Consider the following 23,038-nt stretch of genomic DNA (forward strand, 5'->3'; position numbering starts at 1 on the left):
TTTTTCCCTTAAATTATATCCTTCTCTAGCTATAAGAATTAGGCTTTTATCTCCTCCTCTTTGTGGCCAAATTTCTTTTGAAAATCATATTCAGTCTGAAGCTGGCTTCAAACCATGCCATTCCCAGTTACTCTTTCTACAGCGACCAATGACCTCTGATTATAAAGTCTACTGGCCATTTCTAGTTCTTACCTAACTTGTCTTCTCTGTGGCATCACATATGGCTGACCAATTTAAAAAAAAAAAAACAAAAAACAAAGAAACAAAAGAAGGGAGGGGAGGAAGGCATGAGGAAGAGAGAAGTAAAAAATAAAAGAAAAATAATATTTTTGTTTGTTTCTCTATGACATATTTTTCTCCTGGTTCCAGGAGTGGGGTGCATTGACAATCAATGTGCTGGCCATCATGCCATTGTCATCTCACTCTACACATTCATGTCTTCAGTTTGCATCCATATCTATTTGGTTGGTTCATTCATTTATTCATTAATGTGTTCATTTATGAATGCACAGATACTGAGTGTCAGGTACTGGAAAGGCACCACTGAATAGTTACCTTGGTCCTCAGAGTTTCTCTCTAGAGTGGAAGATGATTAAATCAATGAGTAATGGAAAGTGTGATGGAATATATGAAATCATCGAGGGAGTGGATCATAGAAGACTTATCTCAGGTGTATAGTTTGTCATTAATTATCTCATTGTATTAACATATGTAAAGAGTGATCTTAGGTGCCAAGGTACCATACCATGTGCTAAAAATATAACTGCTAGTAAACAGATAAATTCTCTAGCCTCACGGTGCTTACAATATAGCACTGGATACAGATAAGCAAGCTGGCAGTGACAATTCCCCCTGAATAGACACGATGGGTAAGTTGAGTTGCCTTGATATAACCGGAAACCCTAAAGATGAATAGGAGTTAATGGGTAAGAGGGAAAAAAGTATGTTTGAATGAGTTCAAAATAAAATCTAAATACCTTACCACAGTCCGCAAAGTCCCATATGATGTGAGCTCTGCGTATCTTTCCAACCTCTTTTCATGGACTTGCTCCCTTGCTATATTCTTATCCCACTGGCTTCCTTTCTGTTCTCTGAACATACTAAGCATCTTTCTGCTGAGGCCTTTGTAGTGGCTGTTCCCTTCTGCCTGCTCTTTTCTGTTCTTCACATGGTGTATTATTTATTAAACCATAGTGTCTCAGATCCAAATCTGTTCTTCTGTACTCCACCCTGTGATGCTGGGTCTGGGGATCTGCGAACCACATTCTCCATCGCCAACTACCTCTCTCCTAGGGTTTGCCACAAAAGGACACTAGAAGGAGACTGAAAGTCAGAAGGACAGAAAACGGGACTTCCTTCTTCCTAGTTACTTACTGTCGTCATCAGCAATGCTATTCAGTCTGTTTTGCTACTCCTTTGCAAGGCCCCCTCTCTCATTTCCTTCCTAGGGTCTGATAATCCAAACCTCTTCTTCTTTCCCAGTATTAGGGGTGGTAGCTGCCTTCTAGAGTTTTGTTTTTGTCTTTTTGGTTACCTCACTATTCCCTTCTTGCTTACTCATTCATCCAACACCTGTCTGTAGCATCTATTCTTCCTGACTAAATGTGGCTGATAGAGTACTTGGCACCAGAATTGGGTCTCAGGTAACAGGGACTCTGAGATTGGTTTGGTTATGTCTTAGGCTTTGAATGCAGCGATGAGTTCCTTAACCATGGGAAATGGAATGCTAGGAATTCAATACTTGGAGTGCTGTCACGATTAATTAAATTATCAATCATGTTTGACTGTGATAAAGTGACTATTAAAGGACTCAAATTCCTTAGAGAACCAAATGGCGCTGACTTTGACCACACAATAGTAAAAAGGACTATGATGCAGAAGACTGTTTTTCAAAGGACTAGGAAATTATAGTACGATAACTACGAGCTGAGGCTTTAAACCTGTAACTCAAGTCATGGTTAGAAAGCTGGAAAGCTCCTATATAGAAGGCCTAAAATTAATCTCCCTGAAGATCAGACCCAAATTGAGTAGCAGGTGTAACAAATACCTTGTAAGGAGATGACTATTCGCGTAAATACCCATAACCAGAGTCAGATTTCAACATAACTCAGGTAGCCAAGTGCAAATCTGACTCAGTCAAAGAAGCTTATAGTTTCAAAGAATAGTAATATTTTCTAAGTTATATTGGCATAAACCTGGGGAATATGTGTGAAAATCAATTCTAAGAATGTGAGACCTAGGAAGATATAACATTGGTTTAGGCTGGATTTATTGATAGATAAATAGACAATATTGATACTGTTTGCTAGAGAGTCAGAATTTAATGTGTTAGCCCATAGAGCTGTGTCTCTTGAGAGTTTCTTTGATTGGCTGGATTCAATGGGAGCCTATAATCACTGAGGTTGAGACATTAGGTCTTCCTTTGAATACTATAAATAATCCAAAGCTTAAGGAAATGAGAATGTTAGAGTGAACTTATCATGCATGACATGCTCACCAAACACCCCCACTACCTTTCCCAAGAGATCAGAGGACCCTCCCTTCATAAGTACACTGGGAAAGGTATTAGAAGGCCACCAGCATCCTGGAAAAGCAGAATGGGTGCTGTTTTCTGTAGACTGGGGATGGATCATGGTGCCACTGGTCCCAGGGACCACCTTTTGAGAAGCAACATTTGATACTAATTTATAAGAACTATCAGAACTCATTTGCTTTCACCCATCTTTATGCAAACTCTCCCACCGTTGACATCATCTAATTGGTAGAAATATTATGATGACATCATGATAATTGGATCTGATGAGCAGAAAGTAGCAAGTAACTTAGATGTCTTAATTAGACACATGCATTAGACTAGGGATTGGCAAACTACAGTCCAGTGATCAAATCTGGCCTGCTCCCTGTTTTTGTAGTTTTATTGAAATACAGGCACAATATTAACTATGGCTGCTGTCTTGCTATAGTGTCAGAGTTGCACAAAGGAGACTGTAAGGCACACAAAGCCTAAAATATTTACTATCTGGTCCTTTAAAGGAAAAAGTTTTCCAGAATTCTATCCTAGAGTAAAAGGTGGGAGAGTGATAGGAGCTAAGAACAGACAGGAAAGCTGATTGTTAAGCTAAAAGGGATAAAACTTTATCCTCCTCTTCCTCAAACTATGGGGAATTAATAAAGAATTCTTTTCAGGGTTGTGTTATTTTTAGGAAGATCATTTTCCTTTTCTTTTCTTTTTTTAAGACAGCATCTCACTCTGCCACCCAGGCTGGAGTGTGCAGAGGCACAATCTTTGCTCACTGCAGCAAATTCCTGGGCTCAAGCCATCCTTCTGCTTCAGCTTCCTGAGTAGCTGAGACTACAGGAGCATGCCACCATACCCAACTAATTTTTATATATTTTTTTGTAAAGGTGAGGTCTTGCTATGTTGCCCAAGCTGGTCTTGAACTCCTGGCTTCAAGCAATCCTCCCACCTCGGCCTTCCAAAGCACCAGTATTACAGGCATGAGCCACCGTGCCCAGCCAAGATTCTTTTTTGTGTAATGCCTCAACTGTACAGTGCCCTCACAATCAGGCATTTCTAAAGCAAAAATAGAATTATGCCTGGTTGATTTAATAAAGGAATAAATAATAAATAAATTCTAAACAGTGAGGGCAGCTTGAGGAAGCTTATGTCATACGTGCTTCAGTTTCTCAGACCATATGGTCAAAACTACTTATTGAGTTCCTATGTCATATCTTGCACTACTCTAAGAACCTGGAATAAATGTATTAATAGATAAAAAGTCCTGAATCCAGGAGAAGTTCACAGCCTAGAGAAAAAGCAGATGAATAAACATTTACACAATTATGATACTATATATTAAATGTATTAAGAATATATACCAAAGTTTTAACAGTGATTGTCTCTGAGTGAGTGAGGTTATGACTGGTCCTTATTCTTTTTCATCTCCTTATTTTTGATATTTATGCAAATGTATTTATAATAGAATTTTTTTATATATATATAGAGAAAATTTATATAGACAGAGACAAGGAAAACATAACAGCACTAAGGGATTAGCAGAAATACTGCAGCCTAAGTAGGTGATGGCTTCAATTAGCATGTTGTTGTGACTTTCTCTAGCAAATGTTCCATAGCCTTGGATTGGGAAATTCAACTTTTGAAATGCTCTATAATCTAGCCTGCCTTTAAATCCTTCTCTGGGACTTCAGTATAATGGAGGTTGCTAGAATGGCACAAAGCCAGTAAGATCGGCTTGTGCTTGAATCCTATGGATCTCCTTATGTGCCCCTGGATTAATTAGATTGAATCTAAAATGATGGACAAATGCCACTGGGGAAAGAATGAGGGGGCACGTCAATGAATAACTACTAATAAAGTGCAGAGAGACCCAGTGCGGTGGCTCAGAACTGTAATCCCTCCACTTTGGGAGGCGGAGGCTGGAGGATGGCTTGAAGCCAGGCATTTGAGGCTACAGTGAGCCATGATTGGGCCACTGCCCTCCAGCCTGGGGAACAGAGCAAGATTCCGTCTGTATAAAAATAAAAAACAAATAAATAAAAATAAAGGATCAGGGATATGTTCTCTTTAAATGAAGTATGGAGGAAAGTTGATGGATATTTTGCCTGAGTATATGATACGGAGAAAATATCACTCCATAAAGAAACATTTAAAATAAACTGAATAGCCAGATAGTATTGTCCACTCAAATGAGAAACTGTTATTACAAAATGCCATAGATTCAGATATTTTAGCATCCTTATCCTTTATTCTTTGGTATGCACACAAATAAGTCACCTTCTAAAGGGTATACAGAATGGCACCTTATAACTTCCTAGGAAGATAAAGCTATCAGCCCAGTGGAAGTATTCCAAAATTAGATGCATCTTACAATTAATGGTGTCTTAGATTTGATGAAATAAGGTGTTTCTCCCTGGCTCCAAGTGTAGACTTAGGCGGTGCAGCTGTACATCTAGTGCAGCACCAGGGATTCCAGAAAACCAGATGTAGTTTATTGAAGATGACCTCAGATAGAGAATACATTCTTATGGAATACAGAATAACATCTCACTAATGAATTCTATATTTCAGTGTGGCAATGTACTGTTAAGTTATTTTATGTTCGACACCCTTGAGCGAATGTAAGTGAGTGGTATACCCAGTGGGGCACCCTTTTCTCTTGGGAGTGGGGGAAGGGCACTGCAGGGGGAGATCTTTTTTCACTAACAATGGAGCTCTTGTTGGTGGCACCAAATGCTGCAGCAGTTTTAATACCTTAGTTAAAATCTGGTAGTTGCTTTTTCCTTAATACAAGAAGAAACTCCTGCTAGAGCTAGTGTGAGTCATACACCATAAACATTCAGTGCTCAAATCCCTGTGGGTTTTGAATGCCAAATAACACTGTATACTTACATTTTTACAAACTGCATCGTAGAATGCTAGAAAACACATGTTAAGCTCTCTAGTATTAAGGAACACTGTGGCATTTTTTTTTTTAAATACGTACTATAAAGTAAACCATTCATAAATTCCAGTGTAATGCCAGTTATGTTAACATCTTGACTACGTCATTTAATTCTCATGCATAATCCTGTTTCATTGTTTTAACCCAATAATCAAAAAAGAAAAAAAAAGATTGAGGGAAAATATATTCGAAAGTATGTGCATACACACAAATATTCACATGTGTTTACGTAACCACCTACTTAACAGATCTGGCCTCATTAAAAACACTGAGATTTCCAGTAAATCAAAATTGTCTCCAAAATATGTAAGGTTACATGAGACTCATGAAGATGTTAATGTGTATTTCAAACATCCATTAATTCAGAAAAACAATAATTTTGTATCTAAATTCTCAGTTGGCATACCATAATCTCTAGAATAATAAAGTTTCAGTTCAATTACAATTAGCAGGTTGCAGATAATTCATTCTAAATGAAAATAACATTAACACTGGGCAACTTGACAGTAAAAATCAGAAGAATATATTTATGGTAATTGTCTTTGGTTAATATATGCAAATTTTGAGAGAAATTCTTTTCTCCCTCTTCAAGCGTTAAAGCAAGAGGAGCCTTTTTAGTAGAATCCATTACAAAAAAATAAAATTCATAAAATAAAGCAAGGCCAAAGGGAGGAAGCATTTTGCATATCTTGCTGTTTGCAAAATCACACAACATCAGCAATAAGTTCAGTATATGTCTATATACTTTGGGAAGGAGTTTTTGCATTGCTCAGCACCCTGTATTGCTCTGTTTCTACAGAGAACACTCTAAGAGAACTTTACTCGGCTGAAATTATTGTGAAACACAAAGCTTATGTATATTCTTCATTGTTCCTGACACTCTAAAAATGAATACTGCCAAAAATGTGCTAAGTTCTAAGCACAGATTGGAGCAAACAATCATTAGCATGCTTCGGACTCAACTCTTAGAAAAGCCCTTTGATCACACTGCCCCACTCTGGTCAAAGATAGAAAACTGGGTTAGCCCTTGAAAAGAGTGTTAGTAACATCACATACAAATTCATGTAAAATGCATTTCGTTAAAAGATAATGTTTTCCAAGAGGGCAAAGTATTCCAATATTTTATAATTTACTTTAAAATTTCAAGTAAATGTATCTTTTGCCCCTTAAATTAACAATGTACAAGGAAATGCTATTGTTAATACTATTTCCATAAAAATATCTATTACAATTCTTGCAAAACTATAACAAAATATTACATTGATATATAATGCCATTTGCTATATACAAACGTAAATTTTAAAACACCAGATTATTAAACTGAACTAACACGAATAGTTTATATTCATATAATATTCACGTTTACATTAGTTCAGTGTTTCACATGTGAATGGGACTATAAACTATTCATATTAGTTCAGATGGAAAAATTCAGCATGTTCTATGAATAAGAAACACAGCACTGTAATTTTTGTAATTATTCTGTTTAAGATAAAAACAGAATATGGTTAAAGTTGCTGAACCTTAGTTGCCAAAACAGCCACAGTGATGTTGAAAAGCAAGTCTAAGAAATTTATAAATTCCTAGCCATAGTAACTATTTACTCCAAAGTCATTTGTCTGGACACAGTGTTTGAAAATAGTAAAAATAGTAACAAAGTTAACATATTGACCATTTATTGTGTCAGACACTGGTCTAAGCTCTTTACATGTAATAATTCATTCATACTCATAACAGAACTATAATTTAGGCACTGTTATTATCTCCATATCACAGATAAGTAGGGAAATAGAATTAGTAACTTGTTCAAGGTCACATGGCATAAGTAAATGGTAATTTTGGATTCAAATCTAGGCGGTCTGACACCAGCACCATGCCTCTTCCACTATGCTATATACAGTGGAAATAAAGAACCATTTATCTTCTTCTTCTCAATGTATCTAACTATTATACTCCGAAAGAAATGTGATGCTTTGTCCATACTTCGATTATCAAGATGAATTCAATAAAGTGTATGTTAATTAGGTGTGTATCACCCTAATATAAATAATAATAGTTAATACAAGCAAATCTTATGTGATATATCTGTATCTTTACAGGTGTATGTGTTTCTATGTGGATGCAAATGAAATAAGTATTAGAAATTTGAGATAACTAGCAACTGTTCATTTTTTCTGAGCCATAACTATTATAAATTATGTCAATTATAATCTTCAATTTTTTTAAGCATTAAATGCCCAGTTTCTGTATTTTTAAATTACCTGAATCTCTGTCCAGAGCTTCAACCCTGGTAACAAACTCCCCTGGTTTTTGGTTTTCTTTCACTGAAGCTTCATACAGGTGCTGCTTAAATACTGGAGCTTCATCATTTACATCAAGAACAGTAATTGTCAAAGTCTGGGATGAAGAAAGTGCTGGTGTGCCGTCATCCAGTGCCAGAACAGTCAGAATATGCTGAGTTTTCATTTCATAATCCAAAGGACAGGTTGTAGTTAGTAAGCCTGTTTTGAAAATGGAAGAAAAGCAACATGTAATGAATATTCTTTAGAGAAGTCATGCTTACTCCACTTATATCTAACTTGTCTACCTAATAAAAATTCAGAAGTCTTAACTACTAAAATATGAACTGCATTAAATAATCTTTAAATGTATACACTGTCTACAATTAAAAGCAAACATTTTTAGTCAGAAAAGTCATCTCAATTTAAATTATATCAAACAAAACAATTCAAGAATAATCAATGTTATGCAATTATCTACTGAGAGGATTACATTAAAATTATCTAGCCAACATCTACCTCCTTTTTAAAAAATATCTAGGATACTAACAATATATATCTTCATGTCACATAACACCTCATGTATAAAAGCGACCAAGTTACAAAAATGTGGGTATGGCTATATTCTTTAAGACAGTTGATTTTTGTTAAAGAATTATGACCTCTTAATATTTATTCTCAGTTAATTGGATTTTTTTAACAATAAAGAGCAGGCTGGGTGTAGTGGCTTAAGCTGGGTGTGGTGGCTTACACCTGTAATCCCAGCACTTTGGGAGGCCAAGGCAGGAGGATCACTTGAGGTTAGGCATTCAAGACCAGCCTGGCCAACATGGTGAAACTCTATCTCTACTAAAAACACAAAAAACTAGCCAGGCATGGTGGCGGGTGCCTGTAATCTCAGCTACTCGGGAGGCTGAGGCAGGAGAATCACTGGAACCTGGGAGGCAGAAGCTATAGTGAGCTGAGATTGTGCCACTGCACTCTAGCCCAGGCAACAGGGCAAGACTCCATCTCAATAAAAAAAAAAATTAAAAAAAACGCAAAGATGTTATAACTCAGACAATACACTTCACAAGTAAAACATGTCTCTATCCCACTGCCATTTAAGCATATAACCCACATAAGTCAGATGTAATACGTACTGGCACACAGATAGCCATTATATGATTCCAATTATCACATTTTTCTTTTAGGATTGCTGTTTGCTTCTCCCTTTTATAAGAATTTTTCTTGAAATAATGAAAGAAGTTTACTGAATTCTATTTTATAAAATAATTTTTCAATAATTACTCATCACTTTATATTTCACAGCCATAGCCACCAAAAAAACTCACTGTCTTCTTTATAAGAAATATGAGCTTTGTGAGAGAAAAAAAATCCCATCTCGTATGAATGCATTTGACAATTATCATTTTATGTCTTTGAAAAACATCTCCATTGAAACAGTCACTGCAATCACTCAAGAGATTCACATTACCTATATTACCAAAACACAAGTCTAATTTTATCCATTCTTTTTAACAATCTGAAATATACCTTCCTTAGCCATCTTGGAACACATTCCAAGTATTACTGAAACAGGTCCTTGCAGAGCCTCAGCTCTAACAGATATCAGCAGCCTGTGTCTGGACTATTTCTCTGTCAGTTGGGCATTTAGGTGGTGTCCATGCATGCCTCAGAATGAAACCATATGTACAGGATTTAATAAATATTTTGATGAAATTTTCCAATGGAATATAGCCAGACTATAATCATGACTTCCAAATCCTCCACATTTAATTCCATTCCAAATAATGCTTTTAACTAACAGTTGGGCCAAATGGTGTATATCTGAGATTTTTTTTCATTCATGTAGAAATAACTTTATTTTTTAGTGAATAAGATGAGAGTTTATTAATTTTTCAATATTCCCTGAAAATCAGGTAGAAGGAGGTTCATTTTTAAAGTCACAAGACTGAAAATTTGTACATTTACTCTTCCATCAAACTACGTAAAAAACGTATAGTAGATGTTATCTAGCAACATGGTGACAGCCAGACAAGTGAAGTTGAGGGTGAGTGACATTTCTGCAGAGTACCTGACAGTGAATAAATGCTTCTTCAAAAAAAGAAATGTTACAATTGATGTGAAAAGCAGGGGTCTTAATGTCCAAATGAATTCAGCCATTAAAAATATTTATTATTTCCAATATTTACAAATACATGTTTGTATAATCTCAAAGATAAATTTCCATACTAAAGTCTTTGAACAATGCTGTCGATTTGTCATACTGCTACCTGATTCACTATTGGTACCATATCCTACCCTGCAAGGACTCACAATGGGGGCAAAGAAGTTTTCTGTTGTATATTCAGCCCATAGTGTCAGCTAGCTACACAGCATAGTTAATATTAACAAACAGGACCATTAAAGTTAGTTCTCCAAATACAAACTCTGTGTCTATTATATATATATACACACATATATACATATGTATATATGTGTATATATGTATATACATACACATATATATATATCTAAGTTAAACAACAGAAGTCAAAAATGTTTAAAGCATATGTATCTTAAGAACCATCATTTTAAGAGAAGAAAATGAAAAATTTAAATATAAGCAAGCGATGAGAGGGTTTAATTGAAAGTGGCAGAAAAAGAAATGAAAGCCATCCAAATCAGAAAGGAAGAAGTACAATTATCCCTGTTTGTAGATTACATGATCTTATATATAGGAAACCCTAAAGACTCCACCAAAAAACTGTTAGAACAAATAAATTCAGAAAAGGCAAGATACAAAAATCAGCTGCATTTCTATACACTAACAAGGAACTATCTGAAAAGGAAATTAGAAAAACAATTCCATTGACAATAGCACAAAAAGGAATAAAATAAAACACTTAGGGATAAAGCTAGCTGAGGAGGTGAGTACCTTGCATATTGAAAGCCACAAAACAATGATGAAAGAAATTAAAGAAGATACAAATGGAAAGACATGTATGTTCATAGAGTGAAAGGTCTAATATTATTAAAATGTTCATACTACCCAAACTGATATACAGATTCAATGCAATCTCTACCAAAATCTCAGTGGCTTTTGTTGTAGAAATAGAAAAAAATATCGCAATTCAAATGGAATCTCAAAGAACCCCAAACAGTGAAAATAATCTTGAGAAAGAACAAAGCTGGAGGCATCACACTTCCTGGCTTTGATATATTACAAAGCTACCATAATCAAAACAGTATGGTATTGGCGTAGGACAAACATTTAGGCCAATGGAACAGAGTAGAGAGCCCAGAAGTAAATCCACCCATATATGGTCAATTGATTTTGAACAAGGTTTCCAATCATACACGTTAGAAAAAGGCTAATCTCTTCAACAAATGATGTGGGGAAACCGGATATCCACATGCAAAAGAATGAAGTTGTATCTTTATCTTACACCATACAAAAATAAAACAAAATAAAATGGATTAAAGACTTAAATGTAATACCTGATACTATAAAGGTCCTAGAAGGAAACACAGAGGGGAAAGCTTTGTGAAGTGGGTCTTGGCAATTATTTCATGGGTAGACAACAAAAACACAGACTACAAATCAAAAATAAACAGGGGGATTACATACAATTAAGAAGCTTCTGCACAGCAAAGAAAAAGGCAACCTATAGAATGGGAGAAAGTATTTGTAAACCATCTATCTGATGAGGGGTTAATATCCAGAATATATATTAAAAAACTCCTACAACTAAACATAAAAACACCCTAATTTTAAAATGGACAAAAGACTTGAATAGAAACATCTCCAAAAAAGACATACAAATGGCTAACAGGTATATGAAAAAATGCTCCATGGCACTAATTATTTGAGAAATGCAAGTCAAAACCACAACGAGATATCGCTCATACCTTCATACCTGTTAGGATGGCTATTACTAAAAAAAAAAAAAAAAAAAAGACAAGAATTGGTGATGGCATAGAGAAATTGGAACCCTTGTACACTGTTGGTGGGAATTCAAAATGTTACAGCCACTATGGAAAGTAGTATGGATGTTCCTCAAAACATAAAACTAGAACTACCATATGGCCCAGCAACTCCACTTTTGGATATTTATATAAAGAATTGAAATCAGGATCTTGAAGAGAGAGTAGCACACCCATGTTTACTGCAGCACCATCCACAATAGCTAAGATGTGGAAACAACCTAAAAATGTTAATCAGCAGATGAATGGATAAAGAAAATGTGGTATGTGCATACCACTGAAGACAATTCAGCCTTAAAAGAGAAAGACATTCTACAAGATGTGACAGTATGGATAAATCTTGAGGACATTTTGCTAGGTAAAATAAGCCAGTCACAAAAAGACAAAACTCTATTATTCCATTTACATGAAGTATCTAAAATAGTCTAATTCATGGAATCAAAGAGTGCAGTGGTGATTGTCAGAGGCTGGATGGAAGGGAAAATGGGAGAAACTAAAGTTTCAGTTAAGCAAGGTGAATAATCTCTAGAGATACAATGTGCAACATTGAACTCACAGTCAACAACAATGTATTGTACACTTAAAACTTTGTTAGGAGGGTGGGTCTCATGTTGTCTTAGCACAATAAAATAAAATATTTTTAAAAGTGACATGTAGAGCACTGTACCTGATGACTCATCTAGCATAAACGCCATGTTTTCATTTCCTGAGAGGATGCTGTATGTTACTTTTCCATTCCTTCCTTCGTCTGGATCATGAGCAGTTATGTGGTGCACCAAGGAGCCCACTGTGACATCCTCTTTGACATGGGCAATGGGGAAAGACATAAAAGTGGGGTTGTGGTCATTTACATCCAAAATCACTATTTGTGCTGTCAGTGATCTCAGTCGCCGGTCTGTCACATTCACAGCCTGATCAGACGCTGTTACTGTCAGGATGACAGTTGGAATGCTCTCTCTGTCAAGAGGGGACACAGTGACTAGTGTGCCAAATGAGGGGTGGATGAGAAATGGATTCGTGCCAGGGTTGTGGGATTCAATGTAGTATTGTATTCTACTGTTCAAAAAACTGCCGTCACCATCTTTGGCATTGAAGACATATACCAGGGTTCCTATGGGAACATTCTCCTCTACGCTGATCACAATGAGCTCATCCTGGAAAGATGGGGAATGGTCATTCTGATCTTCCACATCAATACTAAGGAAGACTGTGCTACTCAGGGAAAGGTTTTTGCTATGGTCTGTAGTAATCACTCTGAAAAGATAATGAGATGTCGTCTCATAATCAAGTTCCTTAGAAAGAAACAAGTCTCCGGTTGAGCTGTCTATTTCAAAGTGTCCATCCTTATCATCTGCAACAATACTAAAATGTAACTTTCCATTATAATGCTGTTGAAGGTGATCAGGTGACTTTATCAAGCTCATTATTTTTGCGGGCTTCAAATTTTCTGGTATAACTAAATGTCTAATATTCTGAGACATGATTGCTCTCCCTTTGGATAGTGGGATCACCTGAAATATGAATAAAAGAGATATTAATTTGGGGTATTTTTAAAACAGTTTAATCAATATATGTAATAATACTATTTTGAAAGCAAATTCCTTCCATGTATGTGATCATATGTTAATTACTGAGAAAAATATCATTTTTATGTTATATAATTCCAGTATGTCTCAGAAGATCAAAAACTGCATAATATTTAGGAGATAAGAGCTACAGAATTTTCTATTTCTGAGTTTGCTGTATTGTGTGAAATGACAGTTTGGTAAAGCCATGTTATAGTTAAGCTGAACTGTAACCTTGTGATTCTTCAATGGGAGTGCAGGGTAGCTAGTTCTCCAAATTATTTTAAATACTACAGACCAATCTATCCATAATGACAACATCTGTGTACATTTAAGTATCATATGTCTTTGTTTGTCTGAAACAAGAAACTGGAGGTATGACCATATAGATTTTTCTCTTAACCCACACATCCCTAAGCAGTAAAGAATATAATTTGGAAACAGAGTTCTTGTGGATATATATCCTTGGTTATTGTATATACCTGTATTAATATTTCTGATTATCACATGCACGCACAAAGAAACTAACTATGCACAGTCATCTTCTTTTTGAGTGGTTGGTGTAATTTTTTTCCTACTATGGAGACTTCCCACAACTTGCTTGCCCATTATGATTAGAGTAAAGCCTTAAAATATGAATCTGAAGTTACTTTTCTAAATTTAAAAAAATTACAAAAAATTGTCATTTATTATATGGCCGTTTGTTTACATACAAGTGTCTCCTGCAAATTTACCAGGTCCTTCACATTAGAAATAAGCACAAGAAAAGATACCTTTTGTCCATTATAAACAAAGCAACATAAATGCCAATATAGTGATGATTATCTTGTCAAGAACTGTACAAAGCTAATTTGCAAAATAATTTGGATCTAAATCATTTCTCTAGTGATAGCAAAAAGCTAAGTATGCTATGTGCAATGCTCTCTTAAAATAGCATTCGTGTCACATACATACGTACTCATATACACACATATTACATGTATCTTCACTCTATAAACTTGTAATAAAAGTCAAATGAAATCTTTGGATGTCCTTCCATATTTTATGGTGACAACATTACCTGAATATTAACAATTGCCTGTCCTTGAAGAGGAGGCACTCCCTGGTCAGTGGCAATGACAGTCATTCTGTAGGAAGGTTTATAATCATATGAAAGTATTGTGGTTGTTCTTATTTCACCACTGTTGGCGTCAATCTTAAAGTGATCAGAACTATCTTCTATACACACAAGAAAATTAAGAAATGAATGTTAATTGACAATGCAGAAAACAGAAAATCAATTAATCCAATATACCGATCATTTGGAAGATTTATTTGCTTTGAATTCTATGACAGTATGAATACAAAAATGACATTAAAAATAGACAACAAACATCACTTTTTAAAAAGTTTTATTATGGAAAATGCATATAAAAAAGTGGATAAAATGGTATAATAAACTTTCACGAGTCCACCACCTAGCTTCAACAATGATCAACTAATGGCCAATCTTATTTCATCTATTCCCCATGTATGTACTTCTCTTCTCCCATTTTTTTTGAAGTAAGTTCTAGAAGTCATATTATGTCTTCTGTATATATTTCAAAATGCATCTCTAAAAAATAAATATTTTTAACACAATCACAGTACCATATTATACCTTAAAAATTAATAATGATTCACTAATATCACCAAATATCCAGTAAGTTTTCAAATTTTCAACAATCCCATAAATACTCTTTATTTTTCTTGTTTGTTTACATTAAGATCAAAATAAAGTCCATATATTGCATATTTCTTTAATCTGCAGATTCCTGCCACTCATCTCTATTTGTCCTTGCAATTTATTGGTTGAATAAACTGGAACTTGTATCCTGACATTTTCCATGATCTAGATTTGCTGTTGCATCTCCAATGTATAGCATAATATGTTCCTCTATTCTCTGTGTTTTCCTTAAATTGGGAGGTAGATTTAGAGAACTGACCAGATTTAGGTCAGGATTTTGTTTGTTTGTTTGTTTTTTGCACAACTGCTTCACAAATGCTATTTTTCCTTTCAGAGGCATATGTCTAGCTGCCAAAAAAAAAAAAAAAAAAAGATGAGGTCTCTTTCTGTTACCCAGGCTGGAGTGCAATTGTGCAATTGTGCCATGATAGCTCACTGGAGCCTGGAGTTCAGGGTCGCAAGCTATCCTCACACTTTGGCCTCCCAGATAGCTGGGACTACAGGCATGAGCCAAAAGCTAGTTGTTTTTGATGTTGGCCCCCACTGATGCACAGCCTAGATCCATTAATTATTCTTTAAGTTTTGTGAAGCATAATGCAAGTTGACATACCAAATCCAAAAAATATGAGATCCAAAATATTCCAAAATCCAAAACTTTTTGAGTACTGACATGACGCTACAACAAGGAAAACTCTACGCCTGATTCATCTGATGGGTTGCAGTCAAAACACAGTCTAAACTTTGTTTCATGTACAAAGTTATAAAAAATATTGTATAAAATTACCTTCAAGCTATGCATATAGATATATATAAAAAATGAATTTCATGTTTAGACTTGGGTCTAATCCCCAAGATATCTCATTATATATATGCAAATATCCCTCCCCCCAAAAAAACCCACCAAAAAAAAAAAAAATCCAAAAGCTGACACACTTCTGGTGCCAAGCATTTTAGATTAAGGATACTCAATATGCACTGCATTCTGGTTTATCATCCCTTTTTCATATATTAGCTGGAATATTTCAATAAATAGAAACTTTCAGAGGAGTTCATCATAAGAAAGGCAGGATAAATGCTTGATGAGTTAAACTTTTATTTAACAGTTTTTGAAATAATGGGTTAGTTCACTAACATCCACCAATGTTCCAACTATGATAAGTAAAATTTTGTCTTGCTTTTGTTTTGGAAATCATTAAGCATGATTTCAATATATTGCCATTATTATCCTTATTGATGCTCAAATTGTCCCATCGCCGAATATTGGGATCTTCTTAAAGTTGGTTCCTGGGTCTCTTTCCATGATCCTAATAGTGTTTAGTAGCCTCCTTGTAACTGGTATGACAAAATGGTGCAGACTCATCTTGTAGATTTCTTGACCGTGACCTGACATCACCATTTCTCCAAGGACACCTGGTTCCTTTTGGTGGAAAATAGTTTTGGGAGAACATATTTGGGACATTAGGGGTGCTCATTGTTTCTGGGTTTGTCATCACTTCTAGGCCTTTTCAGTGCATGGAGAATACACATGCACACATCTACACATTCATATTGATGCTTATAATTTAGATTGGTATCACAAGGTTTTGAGTTAAATAACAGATTTGTATTCGTCAATAAAATCTGAACATTTCAAACAGTTCAAACCTCAGACAAGTCTTGAGTGGAAGCTCCCCTCCATTCTTTAGTTCAACAGTTGCTGAGTCATTACGATGGAACAAATACCTTAACAGTTATTAGGGATATAAAAGCAAATAAAAAAGAAGCCCTGTCTTCAAGAAACTCATAGCATGGAGCAGGCAATTACGTAACATTTATTAGTTGTATTTCTATGCTTTAATCGATTGATTTTGTTCTCATAGAAATACTATAGAATGCATTCATGAATATGACACATACCTTTATTCCCCTTATACCAATTTTCATCTCGTTATTTTACCATATATTTTGTAGTTGCTTCTATTTTACTATCAGATAAAAAATAAAGATAGGAATAATGTAATATATATCTCCATATTTTTGTATTGACGTGCCTCAAGTATCATTTAAAAGCTAATTTTTAAAAAAGAATATTTTGATGAACACCAAAGTATCACTTCTTAGACTGATTAGTTTTCAATATTTTTTCAATTTTTTCCAAGAAATGGCAGAGTATGAATAAAGGAGTGGATCTGTATATAGCTCCAAATCTCATTCCCCTCCTCTTTCCCTGTAGAAAGTCACTTTTACAACTGAAGTTGAGGTTTATCTTTCCAGTCCATACATCCATAAATAACATATACCATGGCTTTGCTTGCTTTTAAATACTGGTATTATAGCAGGATTATAGCTGTGTGTGTATCTTCCCTCTTCACCATCACTGTCCTTCACAGGCACACTATGTTGTCTTCTCCACCCCAAAATAAGATAGGAAAAAAAGATATAAAGATCTTATTGACCTAACTGACCTCATAGCCAGAGGAAGATTCTTGAATGCATACCTGCAAAGCCAGTTTTTCTTCCTCCCAAGGACCAGATTAAAATAAGCTAAGACAATAAAAAGAGAAATTTGAGAAGTAACAAAAGGGAAGACAAAAAAAGAGGGGGAGGATGGGGAAAGACTCTCTGACGGAGGGGACAGCAGGAACACAGAGGAAGGGCTGTCTCCAAATGTGGATCTGCTGCAGGCTCACTACCTCTGTATAATCCCCCACTCAAGTGTCCTGAAAACTTGGGAAGACATTTATAGGTAAATAAATTCAGATGGTTTATATGGGCATAGAAACATCAGAGAAGAATTTGGTTCCCTGACCAAGGAGGTATTGAGAAGAACTGCATATGTAACTTTTCCAAGGAAAAGCAATGCAATGAACTCAGAGCTGCTGTCTGCGTCAAATTCTTTTTATCTTCTGTAAAATCCTTGCCTTCCTTGCTTAACTTTGGATTCAATATTTATCCACACTGCCATGTATGAAACTCTATTGTATTCATTTTCATTGCTGTATAGTATTCCGTGAATATACCATATTATGCAAACAACTGAAACAATTCTTCAATGAATATCCTGTTACAGTCTCACTCTGCACATATAGAGTTCCTCCAGGGTAACAGAAGTAGAACTGCAAGGGTATAAGCATAAGCACATCTCCAATCTTATCAGATATTGCTTCATTGTTCTTCAAAGTCATCACATCAAGGAGTCTGGGCATGCTTTTAAAACCCTTTTAATTATTCAGGCTTCTTTTCTTTGAGTTGTCTGTTAACATTCTTTGTCTAGTTTTATTATTTATTTACTGGTTTTTCTTACTAGTTTGCAGGAGTTCTTAATAAATTCTGAATACCAATTTTGTATTGGTTACTGGACTGTAATTATCTTTTCCCAACTTGTGATTTGACTAATTAAATTGTAAACAATGGCATATTTTGCAGTGTTTTCAATTTTCATGTAGTTTTATTTATCTATTTCTTTTTGAGCTTCTGCGTTTCTTCTTGTTTAAACCACCTTCTTTATTTTCAATGCCATATATATAACCAGTCTCATATTTTCTTTTGTAAGAGTTAAAGATTTCTACATTTAATAAGACTCATCTTTGATATGCTGAGAGTAGAGACATTTTTCTTTGTAGGTAACCAATCACATCAGCATCACGTATTGATAGTCCATCTTTTCCCCATTTATTTTCTACCCCCCATATGCCAAGTTTCCATATGTGTAAACTGTGACCCCTACTCTTTTCAACTGGTCCATTTATTAATGAGTGAATCAATACAATAGTGTTTTAATTATGAAATTTTATAAATTAAGACTGGGTAAGGCCAACTTCCCACTTGTTCTTTGGACATTGTCTTAGTTATTCCTTGTCTTTTGCTCTTCCACGTGACTTTTAGAATCAGCTTGTCAAATTCTATCAAAGCCTCACTGAAAATTTGATTGAAATCATACTGAATTAATAATTATATTTTTGTTAAGAATTGTCATCTTTAGGATATTGAGTCTTCCCAAGCATGAACATGATACAGCTTTTCATTTCATTGGTTTATGTACTTCATTAATATTTTGTACTTTTCTGTATGAAAGTCTTGTACAAGTTATATTGGAATTTTTTCTATGCCCCTAATAGAGACAGATCCTATTTGTGTTGTTTTGAAGTTTGTATAGTTTGAGAGGCACTCCTTAAGAAAAATAAATTGTCCCTGGGGAGGCTATGCAAGTAAAACACCGCAAAACTAAGCTTCATTAGTTTCACAGTAGATCTGCCCCTACACCCTTTGATTTTCTTGGTGAATTCACCATAGTGAATGAGACCTTTGGAAACTGCTAAGTTTTAAAGATACCAGTGAGTTTCGTATGTTGACATTATTCTCAGAAAATTGGCTATTTTATTAATTACAAAGGGTTGCCAATAGCATCTCTTGGGTTTTCCACCAAGACAATCAAATTATCTGTGGGTAAGGGCAATGTTATCTCTCCTTTCCTATGTCCTATGTTTGTGTTAAACATGACAAGGCATCAAATGTCTTTTAAAATGATACAAAACACAATGCCAACTAAAGTAAATAACTGGAAAAAATCTGGGGCCTGCACATTCCAACAGAAAACATAATAGTAAGCCCACTTCAATAAAATTTCCCCATACACACATGTATGTATACATGTGACATTTTCTAGGCATGATTTACTCTGACCTTACAAGTATTCAGTCTTCATAAAGATTCATAGATGCTTGGAACTCTTAATCACACTTAATACCAATTCTTATCCCCTAACTAACACTTTCCTATCAATAAAAGTAAATTTGTACTTCACATTATTGCAAATTATTCACTAAAGATGAATGGTTTCTATTAAGAACATAAAAAGCTACTCTGATTTTTTATTAAACTTTAAATTATTTTTCAAAAACTGAAAGTAGTTCTTGACAATAGCAAATGTATTTTGTTTGTAACTTGGTGTTTTTTCAAAACTAAGTACAGCATTCAAAGTAATCAAAATAGAACCTCTTTTCCCAGAAAGGGATAGTTGATAAATGAAAGCAGAAATCCTAAAAGTTCTTAATCCTGTATGAACAGTAAATTTTACCTGAAGATACTGAGTATATAACTTCTGCATTATTTCCTTCATCAGGATCCTTTGCAAACACAGTTGTAACCAGCATATTTACTGGTTGACCTTCCAGAACCTGCCATTAAAATGAACAGCTTACAAATGAGTCAGCAAAAGTTTAAAAAGAAATATCAGTGGACCTTTAAATGAATGAATACATTATACTAAACATTTTAAACTATCTTAAAATCCACATATAATTCAAATGCATACCATGTAAAAGTTATATGGGCGTATGTCCATGAAAAGAATTCTCCTTACATATTAAATCTTTTATTCAATTAGAATGAATTATCTGAGGCATCTGAACTAATTCTGACCAAAAGCAAAAGAAATTGAACTTACTAAACAATCTTAGATTTTTGGTGTATTTTAAGATTTCTAGCATATTCTCATTCATCATCTCTTAGGACATTTTTTGAAAGGTGGTTGCTATGGCTTAAAATATGCTTAAAATAAGTATGAACCTTTAATTCAGAAAACAAAACTCATGCAGGACATATCAATTATCAGGAGCTGTCCTGGAATATTGAAATGCACATGTGAAGTTCAACTGCATGTTTAGAGTCCAACTGCCCAATTAAGCCACAGGACATTTTAATGATATGATTAAAAAGTGCAATGATAATATAATAATATTTTGCTTTGTTAGAATTTTTCTTTAAAGCTGGATTCAGAAGATCAGTTTAAAGTTATGAGTTCCTCAATACTTCCGTTGAGTTGTTCAATATGTATATTTGAGCACAATTTGAATATGTAATTCAATTGTTCTGGAACAGTAGCTTCTAAACTTTTCATTATTATAACCCATCCACTAAAAAAATTGTTAGTAGGTCCAAACATATTTATTAATTATGTGAATGAACTGATATTCTAATATATTATGTATATTATAAAACATACAAAAAGACAAATGAAAAAGATGAGATAATATAAATATAATTGCAAGTTTGTGCATGTGATTAAAAGGATCAACTTTTACTATCTCTGGATGTCCACCTACCCACTTTAGAGCTACAGGTTGTTCCCCTACCCTTAAGTAACTATCTTAGAGACATGTATCAATTGCCCTTAAGAAGCTCTGCACAAAGAGATGCACGTAAACTACTGGAAAAACAAGCCATTTCTGAGCATTATCCTGAAGCACCATTCAGTTTGTGTAAAAAGGGCTGAACTAAACTTATTATTATAAAGCAACTGGAGGTACAATGCCAAAGAGCACATATACTCATTTACTTTTTAAAAATTTTCTTTTAAAATAACATGTGCACAATATCTAGGTCTTCTAGAAAAAGTATGTTTTGCCACACCAAGACTGATGTGATAAATTCACATGTTTTACCACAAGATGGTGCTCAAAACAAATGACTTAAGATATTACAAATTCATTGCAAGGTTACTTCACAAACCTTTAAGTGTAACTCCTTTCCAGGGACACACTGGGGGAAGAAGGGCCTGTTATCATTGATGTCAGTAACTGAGACATAAACCGCCATGGTGGCATTTCGTGGTGGGGAGCCGCAGTCTGTCACTAGCACAGTCATCTGATGGTGCCCCCGGTGCTCACGATCCAGTGCCACCCAATTGATCAACTCTCCTGGGGAGTACAGAGCAGAACAAGACACAGGCACTGTGTACCAGGTGCACCACGGCCAGAACAATTTCCAGAAGGAAAACCAAGTACAAAGCTTCGAGCAAACATGCGACTTCTAAGGCTATCTACATAGTAGTTTGGCTCTATTGTACTGTTGAAAAAATTTTCTCAAGTTGCTTCTGAATATGTCACTTTAAATTTGTTATTCTTTGTATTTCAAATTATCATCCATTAATCATTTGAACTAATAAACAATGAATTCATAAAAATGATAAAACTCTGTGGGAACTTAGTAATGATTTGGAAGATTTAAAACTGCTTCTTATCCCTCTTTATGCTGCTATACAGAATGACGGAAAGCATGTGAGCTCTGACACAAGTTCTGGATTTGGGCCCCAGTTTCCCCACCTCAGACATGGAATGACCCCTCTGAGCCTGGGACTGCTGTCAGGAAGAAATGTAATCACACATTTAAAAGTATTGTGCAAGCTATACATGACGACACAAATGGCAGCTGTTATCACTACTTTAACATAATGGCTAAATACCTTTCTGGAAATCAAATAATATTCCTTAGGCAATAGTTTGTGTTTTATGTACACAAGTATTTGTTTTTTATCTCACAAAATATACATGTAGCAATGGATAGTGACTTCCTAAAAACTCTTAATGCTTTAGAAGCTTTATTTCAAATACTTCTGCCCAGAGCTATACTACCTTTGGTAACTTTCCTCTTGTGTCAGCCATGCAGACCCAGGCATAACATCTAACTGCCTTTCCCTATTGCCAGGGACCTTGGGAAGACAAGCACTTGGTCCAATAGCCTGTCAGAGCTCTGCCAAGCATTGATTTCCTCACCATTTACGAAAAAAAAAAAATGTACCTGTGAGAATGTGAGCATGAAGCAGCTACCAACAAACTTTCCTATGGCTAAAAACTTTTTTCCTCTTAATACAAATAAAATAGCATTGCATAAAAAAAAAGTGGAAACAAGGAACAAAAATGAAAATTCTCCTTTAGGTAAGTTGCTGAATTGGTGAGCTTAAATGCAGTGTTTATCATAACTGTTTACTGTTAATATATAAACTATATTTATAGTGTTTACTCTGAGGTTTTAATATAGATCATACACATAATTGCTTTTTTTAAATTCCAAACTATAATTCTCCTCTGAAGACCTTAACTTCTGAATGGCAAACAGATTTTTATTCATAAAGCAAATCTGATGGATAAGCAGCAGCCTTGGAGGTTGGGGATGTAAAAGACTGTGCAGCTCAGGCTGCAGCTGGGGATGGGTGACACCAGGGTATGAATCCACGGGAGCTCAAGTCCTGGTCACTTGTAAGACTGTCCAGAGAACTGGATGAAAAGGGGGTGTGCCTCC

At 35.0% G+C, this 23,038-nt stretch overlaps 1 protein-coding gene across 4 annotated transcripts in view; it reads right to left on the reverse strand.

Annotated features, from left to right (window-relative positions):
- Positions 1-23,038, reverse strand: part of DCHS2 (dachsous cadherin-related 2) — a 255,471-nt gene that overhangs the window by 70,966 nt on the left and 161,467 nt on the right. For 2 of the 4 annotated variants that reach the window (XM_024246399.3, XM_054554600.2), the window contains exons 6-10: positions 21,470-21,657; positions 20,037-20,136; positions 14,336-14,493; positions 12,378-13,221; positions 7,724-7,963 (exon numbers count right to left, since the gene is read on the reverse strand). In XM_024246399.3, coding sequence (XP_024102167.2) covers positions 7,724-7,963; positions 12,378-13,221; positions 14,336-14,493; positions 20,037-20,136; positions 21,470-21,657 — 1,530 coding nt within the window. The other 2 variants (XM_054554602.1, XM_054554601.2) reach the window with 2 other exon arrangements.

Source organism: Pongo abelii, chromosome 3 (assembly GCF_028885655.2).
Source record: "Pongo abelii isolate AG06213 chromosome 3, NHGRI_mPonAbe1-v2.0_pri, whole genome shotgun sequence".
Taxonomy (NCBI): Eukaryota; Metazoa; Chordata; class Mammalia; order Primates; family Hominidae; genus Pongo; species Pongo abelii.